Here is an 11,489-nt window from a genome sequence, read left to right as displayed (position 1 = left end):
AGCATAAACGTATTATCGTTTATGTTTTCCTTTTATATTGGTATTCCTTTCCATATGTGTACATACATATGTATGTAGCTTGCTGTGATGGAAGTGAGTGAAAGAAAACGATAGATTTTTTATCTAGGCAAACATTTATTCAATGCAATTTAACATTTAAAAACGCAATTAAAAACTTAAAAAATGTATTTTGTATACACATCTCTTCTGCACAATTAACGGCATTTATCACAAGTAGTATATATTGATTTATGTATGTAAGTATTATGTGAGTGTCTTAACAACTTTTGCGATGGTTTTTCTTTTATCATTTCTTTCTTTGTTTTTGCCTCATTTTCATTTTGGAATGCTTCTGTGGGTGGCGATAGTGGAACACACTTATTGCATGTGTGTGTGTGAATGTATGTATCTATGTATATACTTGCTATGTATAAAAGTACAAAAGCTGTACAAAAATTGTTTATATATTAATAGATATCAATTCTGGCAATTTCTACAAAGTAGTACTATCTGTTTATGGTCAAGTTTTTCGCTGTACGGTTTTGGCATCTTGTTTACGACGGTGTCTTGGCAACTGATGAGCAGCACATACAATATAACAACCTAGGGGGAGAATGGCTACTTAAAACCAAGGCAAAGAAATTGAATTTAACAAGAAGCATTGCTAAGTGCTACATATACATACATAAACAAATGGTATGTATCTCTCTCTCTATATATATATATGTGTGTATGTTGTGCGATATGCATAAGTTAGGTATGTATGTATGTCTATAAATGTATATGTAAGTATGAGCTATGTATTTATATTTATATTATATATCTAATTGTAAGTATTCGGAGTTTTGAAGAGATCCTTAGAGCAAAGAAAGTTAAAGTGTGAGAGGCAGTATAGTCGATTTAGTTAATAAGCTTCTCCTGCTTCCCATAGAGGTCCGGCTCAATTCCGTTAATCCTTTTTCCATCTATGTGGAAGTGACGCCTTTGCGTGCCACCAACATATTAAGGATCGGGTTTTTCCTAATATAACTAACGGCCTTTTTATGGGTGACCATTGTGAAGTCATAGCCATTACATTGCAGTATTTTATCATGAATGCGCAGACCCGCCCGGGCAGCAGGACTTCCTTCGTGCACTTCAGTGACGTAAATGCCCTAGATGAAGAGAAAAAAGGAGAGTCAACATACATATTCAATTTTGATGATACTAATCAAATATTCAGCAGGGAAGTATATAGAAAAGGTAGAGTCTGCCCCTTTACATTCGACTGAATATACATAATCATTTTTGTTGGAACCTATGATGTGATGTTTACTCACATAGTCCGTGTAGCCTTGTGGACTCTTCTTATAGTCCTGGTCAATACCGCCTCCAATTTTAAAGCCACATTTCAGGATTTCTCGTCCTTCTTGGTCATAATCCTTTTCCTTGTGCAGCGTTATTGGTATCTATATTGGGATAACAATAGTAAAAGTCGGCAAAATTGTTTCGACCCAGTTTTATAAAACATACACGCACACACACACACACACACACACGACACACACTGAGACCAAAAAAGGGTGATGCGTCTTATCTACACCCACAACTTACGCTTAAACATTCCATGGCCGTGCCAGCCTGATGTTGAAATGCCATTTTCGCCATTATTGCAGCTATTTAGTATTACTTTGTCGTAAATTTAGAGTAAATGATTTATTATTTTGGTTAACAAGTTCTGAATTCCTTCTGTGCCGTCGCTTTACAACAAAACGCTCTTCTTCTTCCTCTTGTTGGCTGATTGATTAAAAGTGTTGGTAAATGTGAAACTGAACAGTGATTTTTTTTTGGTGGAATTAACAGACAAAAAATTAATCATTGTTATAAATATTCTACTTTATTGAAACAATTATGGAATTATTTATATAGTTTTTCTTTACATATATGTATATTTATTAACTAAGAGCGCCGCATGGCCAACATGGTGTTTATCTCCCATATAATGATTCGTGTTCTGTCGATAATTTCGCGCAATTGGCGATTCTTCAGTTTCACCGTCTCGATTAGCTCTTGGTTCTCCTGCAGCACTTTGCGATACTCGTCACACTGTGAAGGCTCCTTGCACACATCTGCCTCATCCTTGTAGGGGATGAGAGTCTCAGCATTCATGTAATCCATGCCTGCATCATTGCACTTCTCATAAATGATTCTAACTCGCTTGAAGAGCAAACGAATTGTGCGAAAATATTCCTGCACCTTCTTTTCTGTGTTGTTGTCGCGATGTGAGGTGGGCTGGATGTTTTTAAGAGAGGCAAAGACTTCCTGGAAGCGCGAAGCTATGTCCTGCACAGTCTCCTGGCCAAGGCGGGAAAGCTGCACTATGTTTATTTCCTTGTGCGGATTTGGCTGAGGAATGGCAAGCACATTGTTACCGCCACCACCAGCGGCGGCACCTGTCACTGAATTGTGTTGTTGCTGTTGAGAGTTCGTTTGCTGCTGTTGGTGAGGTTGGGGACCACTGCCCAACCCCACACCTACTCCCACTCCGACGCCAACGCCATGCTGCGGCGTCTGTTGTGGGCCTAATCCTATGGACATTGGCACTTGCATCATTTGTTGCTGCTGTTGCATTTGGTGCTGCGGTGACATTCCAGGCATTAGACCGGGCGGGCCACCAGCATTGGGATTCATTTGCATGCCTCCCGGTGCTCCCATCATGTTCATTTGTTGTTGCTGTTGATGTTGAGGCGACATGTGCATTTGCTGCATACCTCCTTGCATGAAGCCTCCGACACCCATCATATTTGGTGCCCCACCGACTCCAGTTCCTTGATTGCCTTGATTTTGCCCGTACTTCCACATGTTCATAGTTTTAAAACATAAACCGGGTGGAAAGACCCTTTTACGAGCAACAAAAAAAAAATAGTGACGAATGCTGCCAGACAAAAAAAATTTTTGTCAACAACACCTTTCTGGCATCGCCATATAGAAATTTACCAACACTATCAGTTAGTAACTTTTTCGGCTACTGAGCGCCACACGTTTGTCATCTCTTAATCTATCGATAGGCACACAACGAAAATCATACAATTTAAAAGTTGAATATAAAAAGTTAAATGAATCTTAAAAATGGCCGAGGACAATGGATTTGCAGAATGGGTAAGTCTTTTTATTACATGGAAAAAAGATTTCTCCTAATCGTCAACTGCGCATTTTTGCTTTCAGGGCGGTTACTTCGAAGCGAAAAAATCAAAACTTGAAGAGCAATTCGCAGCCGCCAGCGATCCCTTTCGTAAATCAAATCTATTTGCCGGCATTTCAATTTTCGTTAATGGCCGAACCGATCCTTCGGCGGATGAACTGAAGCGCATTATGATGGTGCACGGCGGCATTTATCACCATTATGAACGCTCGCATACGAATTTCATCATTGCCTCCAACTTGCCCGATGTCAAGGTGCGCAACATGGACACGACGAAAATAATCAGTGCCCAGTGGGTGGTAGATTGCGTAGCCAAGTCCCGGGTGCTGGACTACAAGCCATATTTGCTGTATACGAATCAAAAGACAACACAGCCGAGACTCAATTTCGGCAAAGGCAAAGACAAAGCAAAGCATGACGACGAAGATCCAAAGCCCATTCCAGAATGCCCAGTCTCCGTTCCCGATAACCTACCGTCTGTACCAGTAGAGAAAGTAGAAGAGGATCTGGGTGGTATACTTAAAGAACTGCAGCAGGCAGCCGCAGTTGTTTCACCCCAAAAAGAATCTTTGGCCACAAAAATAAATAATTTGTCGGCCACATCAATTAACCAACCAGCACTCACCGCTGTCGATCCAGCGTTTCTTGGTGAGTTCTATAAAAACTCACGTCTGCACCATATCGCCACACTGGGCGCGGGCTTCAAGGAACATGTATGCACTCTTCGCAAAACCCATGGTGACAAGCCATTTCCAAAACGTGCTGAATTACGCTCTACGTTGCAATGTAAACAGGAGATCTCATCCAATCGATATGTTATGCACATTGATATGGACTGTTTCTTTGTCTCTGTGGGTCTACGGTTGCACCCCGAATTGCGCGGCCAGCCGGTGGCTGTGACTCACTCGAAGGGAGGTAATGCTGCCACCGATGTGCCTGTACATCCCCAGGCCGATCGTCAAGCCGAACAGGAGCTATTCGCTCAGCGCTTCGAGCACCTTCTGCATGACAATATCCGAGCGGATAAGGTGCGCACTGGCTTTGAAAAGAAGATGTCGCTCTCAGAGATTGCGTCCTGCAGCTATGAGGCGCGCGCCAAGGGCATACGCAACGGCATGTTTGTGGGCCGAGCTTTAGAACTATGCCCAGAACTGAAGACGATTCCCTATGATTTTGACGGTTACCGAGAGGTGGCCAATGCTTTGTATGACACTGTAGCGCAATATACATTAAACATAGAGGCCGTCAGTTGTGACGAGATGTTTGTGGAGTTGACGGATTTAGTATCGGAATTGCAAGTGGATGTAATGGAGTTCGTGGGTCACCTTAGAGAGGAGGTGCGATCGAAGACGGGATGTCCCTGTTCAGCGGGTGTTGGGGCCAACAAGTAAGTGCCAAATAAAATGTTTCGTTAGATGTCATAACATTTTCATTCTATTTCGCAGATTGTTGAGCCGTATGGCCACCAAAGAAGCCAAGCCAAATGGCCAGTTTTTACTGAATCCCGACGGTGATATCCTGTCCTATATGGCTCCAACAGCCTTAGAATCCTTGCCAGGCGTTGGCAGCAGCATAAGTCATAAGCTCAAACAGGCAGGACTGAACAATTGTGGCGATGTGCAGAAAATAAGTGTAGAGCAGTTAGAGACGGTGCTGGGTAAAAAAATGGCCCAAACTCTGCATCAGAATTGCCGCGGTATTGATCCCCGCCCTTTGGCCTATGAACAGGTGAACCTTTCATAATACACATATTATAACATTTGTATTACAATTCTATCTTTGTCTTTATTTTAAAAGCAACGTAAATCCCTTTCTGCCGAAGTTAACTACGGCATCCGATTCACCAAAACCAGCGAATGCGAAAAGTTTCTGCGTCAGCTTAGCATCGAGGTACACACGCGACTCAAAGAAGTGAAGCGGACTACAAAATCCATCACCCTGAAGTTAATGGTCCGAGCGGCTGAAGCTCCCATTGAAACATCCAAATTTATGGGTCACGGTGTATGCGATGTATGGACCAAATCTGCACTGCTGAGAACAGGAACTGCTGATGTAAATATTATAACCGATCAGGTTCTCAGCTTACTGAAGCAATCTAATTTGCCATCAAATGAGCTGCGCGGCGTTGGCATCCATTTAAATAAATTGGAGGACCCAACCGAAATGAAAGGGGAGAATGTGCTGAAGCAAATGTTTTCCAAAATCTCCGAAAAGAAAAAAGGTAAGCAAACATGTAAAATTATATTGAAGGCTAACTAATTATTTATTAATTGGTCCACAGACAATCAGGCTGAGAAGCTTGCGATTACCGAATGCCAGGAGACACACCACCGTCCGAAGGAAAAGGAGAAAAAAGAACTGCCAAAGGAGGAAACCAAACCTAAAGTTAAGCAAGGAGTTAATGTACTGAATATGTTAAAAAACGCTGCGGCTACATCTAAGTCTATGAGTCGAGAGGTGACCCTCCAAGTCGCTTCAGTTGAACCTATTGTGGCTCCATCAGCCCCAGTGGCGAACCCTGACGATGCTCAATTTGATCCGGAGGTTTTGGCTCAACTTCCGGAAGATTTACGTCGAGAGGTTCTGGCTTTTAAGGAGGAATATCTTTGTATGGCCAATAAAGATCCAATACAAGAGGGGAGAAACTTAAAAAAACGCACGCGGTCACCGACACCGCCATCTACACCGCCGTCAATAAAAATGCGAAGTTTGTTGCCAGATCTGACCCTCAGTCCCTTGACTACCAGTGATCTATTACCATCCACATCCAAGGCGGCTCGGGCCAAAGAGCTGAAGCGTGCCAAACGAAAGGAAGTGGCCGCCGCCTGCCCTTCACATCAATCTGAGGACATCCCAATCGATTTGAAAACCGACAATGGTGAGACTGTTGTGCCGTCTGCACCGACAACTCCTCCCCATTCGCCGACTACGCCACCTGGACTTCTCAATCGTAACTACAAGACAATGTTTGCCAATTGGGTGAACAATGAAGTCATTCCCAAGCCAACCGATGTCAATATAATGCATGAGCAAATCTGTGATTTGGTTAAAGCTGATAATGTGCATCGCGTCTACGAAGTGATGAAATATTTCTGCTGGTAAGCCATTAAGTAAATCATTACTCCCATTCAGCCTTTTTTTTATTGTTCTCTATAACTGCAGGCTTATTAAAACGAAACGCAGCCGTTCCTGCGACTGGCATCTGGCTTACAATTACATCGAAATGGACATCCAGGAGTTGATGCGGAACATTACGGGTCATAGCCTTTATCTTCCCGAGACCATAAAATGCTCTCTGTGTGGTGCTTTGTGATAAAAGGAAAAATAAACGAAAACAAAATACCAGCCGATTTTTCTCTTTCAACAGAATTGCATTCACACAAAATGTCACGTAGTTTCAGGATTTTAAATAATAATATTTCCCCAGTGCCGTTATAAAGTTCAAACAATAATTTTGCCGGTATTATCTAATAAGAAAGTGAGCCCGCTATTCTACCTTCCCAAAAAACCCATATTTATTGCGCCGAACTGTTTATAATTTCGAATGCAATTTATATGTATGTATGTATAAGTGTATAAGCTTTTGAGAGGTATTTTTCGTTTTGTTTTTTATTAATAACAATTCGGATGTAAACAAAAGAGATATCTGAAAGAGAAAAAGGCAGAAAATTTATTTGCAATTCAAAAAGCCGCAGAGTAGCAATTAATGCTGCAACTGAGGCTGCTGCCTGCCTGCCTGCATGCCGTTGGTGGTGCCACTGGAAGACATTGGTGAGACGACGACGATGATGGTGTTGATAACTTTATACTAAAAAGGGCACTGCTGGGAGGCGGCCATAACCAAGCAGGCAAGCAGGAACGAACACGATTTAGTGAGCAGCTTAAACGCCCCAGTGGGCTCGGCGCGGCTCCCTTTCTTCCCCCCATCGATGCCAAACTATATACTAAAAGACAAATAGGCCAGGCGGCCACAACACCTGGCGGAACTGGCAAGTCATAATTTGCACTTTAATGAAAGCGGCGTCCGAACAGGTTAGTGTTGAACAATTCTATAAAGTCACTGCAGTTAATCGCAGCGACTTTGACTTGGACTGGACTCTGGGATTGAGTGCGCGGCTGTAATATGTAATTGATTCGCATTCGCATGCCTATTCAGCCCCCCTCCAAAGCCCCTCTACTATCTTCCAATCGCAGAGCTCCCACTTGACAAAGCATAACAATTACAACGCCAGGCTGTAACCCTCCTCCCCCCATCAACCCATCGCCCCACCTCAAACGTTTTGGCATGGCAGCTGCTTCAACTTAAATTTCTGCCCCACCAGCTGTTGCCTTTGCCTGGTAATTAAAAATAGTCAAGCTGCATTTCTTGTGCAGCATCCGGTGATGCCTGCCCCGACTATAATAGTGTCGCTGTGGGCTGGTCCCAGCTTCAGTTCTTGTATTCTGAATCTGGATTTACATGAGTTGCGCTTTGTCTGATTTAATTATGTGAGCAAAAGGCGTCGTTGTCTCATAAATTTTATACATCCTGTCCCCGTTCTTCTCTGTGTTGAGCTGTCCTGCCTGTCCTGTCCGCGCAACACGGTAGCTGGCGAAATAGTTACAACACTAAAGTGGCCCACCAGGCTGCAAGCTGGCTACAACAGATAGGAGGCAAATGTCGTCAGGTCTTGATAGACTTGTTGGCAGTAACCAAATGGTTGCCAACAGAATTTGTCAACAGGGTGGCGCAATGAGGCAAACGTGTGGGCATAGAGGGTGGTGGAGGGACTACAGGGATTGACAGACATTCTTGATAGCCCCCAAATTAATTTCGTATAGCTATGAATTGTTACTTATCATTTACCTATTGCCATTCTATATATTTTGCAGGTAAGTTCAAGTACGTGTGGCTTTTCCCACGCTTAGATTTTGCAGCTTGTTAGGAGCATATGCAGAACCTAACAGTAGCTGGCTAAGCGGCTGGAAACTGTCAACATTATCAGACGTGACTCAAGATCGACAAGATCACTGGCCAAAGCCCTAGGCCAACTACAAAGGCAAACAGAAAACGAACCTTAGTCACATGTATGGTAAATATGCATAAAGCCTCAACACGAGGCAATGCTGCAGGTAAGCAGCGGGATTTGATGTTGATAATAATGGGTTACGTTAGTTGTTTGTTGTCGCTGCCAAATAAGCCAGCAACAGACGACAGCAACAACTTTAGCAGCAGCAGCAGCAGGAGCAGACGTTGCTGGCTAATTCAGAATTTGCCGCCAAAAAGGTATAGTTGAAGTTGAGGTTGAAGTTGCTGCATCTATGCAAAAGAACTTCTAGCCAATTAACTTGGCGAGCGACGGCAACGGTGACGGGTAGTAGTAGCAGCCATAGCCAAACCCGTAGTCGTACTCGTACCTAGTGCGGTGCCTTATGATTAGAATCGTCTGCAGCAGGCCGCCAAAAGAGCACGGCAACAGCAGCAGCAACAGCGGCAGCAACAGCAGCAGGAGCAACCGCAACTAACCAAAGCTAATGAACCATGTTGCCGCTGATGAACCCAAGCTGATTAATGATGCCCGGACCTGGCTTGGGACTGCAAAGTGGGATGGGGCACTGCAACGGCAACGGCAACGGCAACGACAACAACCAGCAGCAGAAACCGACAACAACTGCAAACGCGATGAGGGACTAGCTATTGCTGTGGTTACATACCCAATTCCGTTCCCTGAGGCTCAGCTAACAACTTAACTAGCTCAATGTGGAGCTTAGGGTTGGCCAATAAAAAACCAACACCAACAAGAAGGCACTGTGAGAAAATTTCAAGGACTAAAGATTGCTTTACAAATCCCTTGTGGTATTGGAACTGATAATAATTGCTTCTAAACCAAATCGATGTCAATTGGATTTTTAATGGATGGCATTCAATTTTACTTTTCATTTCGAATCGATCTTTGATGGACATTTCTTTCTGTGTAGGATAGAGACAATTTTTGGGCCAGCTGAGTAAGTAGCTGACAAAACTTTAGCATTGCCCAATGGTCAGGGCCAAAAACAAAGGCCGCTCAGGCGCACCTGAGAATGTTGATAGCCCCCACTAAGCGGCCAGAAATACAGGAAGAGAGAAGCGGGTGGTGGAAATGGGAATGGGGGAGCGCTCAAGCCCAAGTGCAAGCCGTTTTTTATGCCACTCAAATAGCGACAACGGCAAAGCAAAACACAGGGACTGGACTTGGACTTGGACTTGAACGGGGACTCGGACTCGCACTCGGACTTGCACTTGGAGTTGGAGTTGTAGTTGAACTTGGGTCTTGGTTGTGGGCTCGTTTGCGGGCCCTTTATCACATGCGCACATCATTTACTGGACACGACGACTGGACAGCAGAGAAGAGAGAAGAAGAGCAGAGCAAAGCACTTCAGCAATTGCCTTTAAAGTGTTTGCGTCGTGACAAAATCAATGTTGCTCCGTCTGTAGTCGCAGTCGCCTTAGTCGTCGCCGTCGTCGCCGTCGCCGTCGTCGTTGCTGCCCGTCGCATCGTTGCCTCTGACAGCCTCCTCTTGGACAGTGATTCATGGTTTATTAAGCGCGCATTATGCCGCAGGATACTTTTGAAGTTGTTGCCAGTGTAGCAACAGCAGCATCTTTCTTGCACGTGTTTGAAGCCCTTAAAAATGCTGAGACAACAACAACAACAACAACAATAATAACAACTGCCGATTGGCGTTGGCATTGGCAATGAACACTTGGGCCCACTCCTCTCGAGGTCTGAGTCCGAGTTCAGGTCTGAGACTCTGAGAAACTCTGTTGGAGTGGGATCATCTATGCTGTTGCTGTTGCTGCTGCTGTTTGCTGCCAGCAATTGATTACTTAACATGTTTTATGCGTACGGCAAGTTATGTGGCGACTGCCGCGTTAATTTGCGACTGGCCTTGGCTTCGTCTGGCAGCCAAACAAATTGCCGCTCGGCAAGCGCTGGCCGTAAATCAATGCACAAGTCAAAATACATCAACAGCATCAATAGCCGACTCAGACATAGACGACAAGCTGAATACTTCAAACTTTAAAACTCCTAAAACCCTCGACTTTATCTGCAACACCCACATGAAGTGAGAGCAATTTCAAATGGGGCGTTTCTCCCTGTCAACTATAGACAATTCATAAAAATCCATAGATGACAGCGTGAGGTGAGATTGCCCCATAACACTTAACTAGCCATAAATGACAAAATCTTCACTGATATTCTAATCAAATGTTGTTCTTAGGAAAAACTCAAATGGAATCCTTTTATGGTCTCATACTAGAATGCCCATCTCTAAATCAGTTTCTATATACACGGCGTATGCGCAATATTCGCATGTGCAAATAGAATTAATTATTTGTGCAAATACAAAACGAATGGAAATGAGTGTGAGATGAATTGCCAGTCAAAGATGCAGGCGGGCGATAAAGAAACGAGCCGAAAATTCGCCGACGCAGATGCTGATTTATGCGCCATGCTTGTTGCTTGTTGCTTGTTGTTGCTGTTTGCTGGTTGCAACTTGCAAGCAATCCGCATTACGTATGCCAAAAATATGCAAATTGGCAATTGGTGTGAAGTGTGAACGCCGCCAGTGGCAACAGCAGCAGCAGCAGCAGCAACAACAACAACATTACCATCGACATCCATATCCATATCCACACATCCGTGAATTATGCCGCCGAGTTGGCGTGGTGGCGTCGTCGTCGTCGTCGTCGTCGTCGCCTGCACTTGCCATTAGAATGCCGCCAATCGAAGCGTCAGAAATAAATTAAAAAACCGTGTAAAGTGCAAACTGGACTTGGACCAAACATTGGCTTCAGTTTCAGCTGCTGGCGCATTTTGTCTTTTGACGTTTCGCTTGGTTCTCTAATCGCCTTTATGGCCACATAAATCTTGGCTAAAATTTGCCGTTGCCCAACCAATAGTATGTTTGCTTTTGCTGCTGCTGCTGCTGCAGTGATTGGGCCTTTTCTATTTATTTTCTATACCTATATAACTTAAACCACAAACCAAAAACTGGTCCACACTTTGATTTATTTATGGCATCTTGGTCGCGAAACAACAAAATAACGAAACCGATAACGATAACAACATTGCAGCGCGCTTTCACGCATTTTTAATTTCCCATTCGTTTATCTGATCGGATGAGAGAATGAGAATGGGTATGGGTATGGGTATTGCGGCTGGGCTGTTGACTGGATGCTGAATATCTTGGCCATATGCATGTCTTGTTTTAAGTTGTAATTGAATTGCTTTTTGCCTGAGAAATATGCTAAGTATGAGAGCACGCCCAAGGTGGGCACCAGAGA

At 43.9% G+C, this 11,489-nt stretch overlaps 3 protein-coding genes and 1 long non-coding RNA gene across 4 annotated transcripts in view; 2 read left to right on the top strand and 2 right to left on the bottom strand.

The window, feature by feature from the left end:
• Nucleotides 1-168: 168 nt before the first annotated feature.
• LOC6639015 (tax1-binding protein 3 homolog) lies at nt 169-1,778 on the bottom strand. The gene is made up of 3 exons (XM_002062350.4): nt 1,594-1,778; nt 1,320-1,448; nt 169-1,154 (listed from the first exon to the last, which is right to left on the bottom strand). The coding sequence occupies exons 1-3, from the start codon at nt 1,645-1,647 to the stop codon at nt 966-968; spliced, it is 372 nt and encodes a 123-aa protein (XP_002062386.1). The 5' UTR covers nt 1,648-1,778; the 3' UTR covers nt 169-965.
• Nucleotides 1,779-1,850: 72 nt separating this feature from the next.
• LOC6639016 (mediator of RNA polymerase II transcription subunit 30) lies at nt 1,851-2,914 on the bottom strand. Its single transcript, XM_002062351.4, has one exon. It carries the CDS (start codon nt 2,845-2,847, stop codon nt 1,939-1,941), a length of 909 nt encoding a protein of 302 aa, XP_002062387.2. The 5' UTR covers nt 2,848-2,914; the 3' UTR covers nt 1,851-1,938.
• A 105-nt stretch (nt 2,915-3,019) lies between these two features.
• LOC6639017 (DNA repair protein Rev1) lies at nt 3,020-6,526 on the top strand. Its single transcript, XM_002062352.3, has 6 exons — nt 3,020-3,138; nt 3,205-4,568; nt 4,627-4,909; nt 4,979-5,402; nt 5,463-6,279; nt 6,344-6,526. The coding sequence occupies exons 1-6, from the start codon at nt 3,109-3,111 to the stop codon at nt 6,492-6,494; spliced, it is 3,069 nt and encodes a 1,022-aa protein (XP_002062388.1). The 5' UTR covers nt 3,020-3,108; the 3' UTR covers nt 6,495-6,526.
• A 191-nt stretch (nt 6,527-6,717) lies between these two features.
• LOC124460725 overlaps nt 6,718-11,489 on the top strand; it is a 30,773-nt gene continuing 26,001 nt past the window's right edge. The window contains exon 1 of the long non-coding RNA XR_006954741.1: nt 6,718-7,213. This is a non-coding gene — a long non-coding RNA (uncharacterized LOC124460725). The remainder of the gene's footprint in view (nt 7,214-11,489) is intronic.

This window comes from Drosophila willistoni (assembly GCF_018902025.1).
Source record: "Drosophila willistoni isolate 14030-0811.24 chromosome XR unlocalized genomic scaffold, UCI_dwil_1.1 Seg144, whole genome shotgun sequence".
NCBI lineage: Eukaryota > Metazoa > Arthropoda > Insecta > Diptera > Drosophilidae > Drosophila > Drosophila willistoni.
This window is presented reverse-complemented; position numbering and strand designations above follow the sequence as displayed.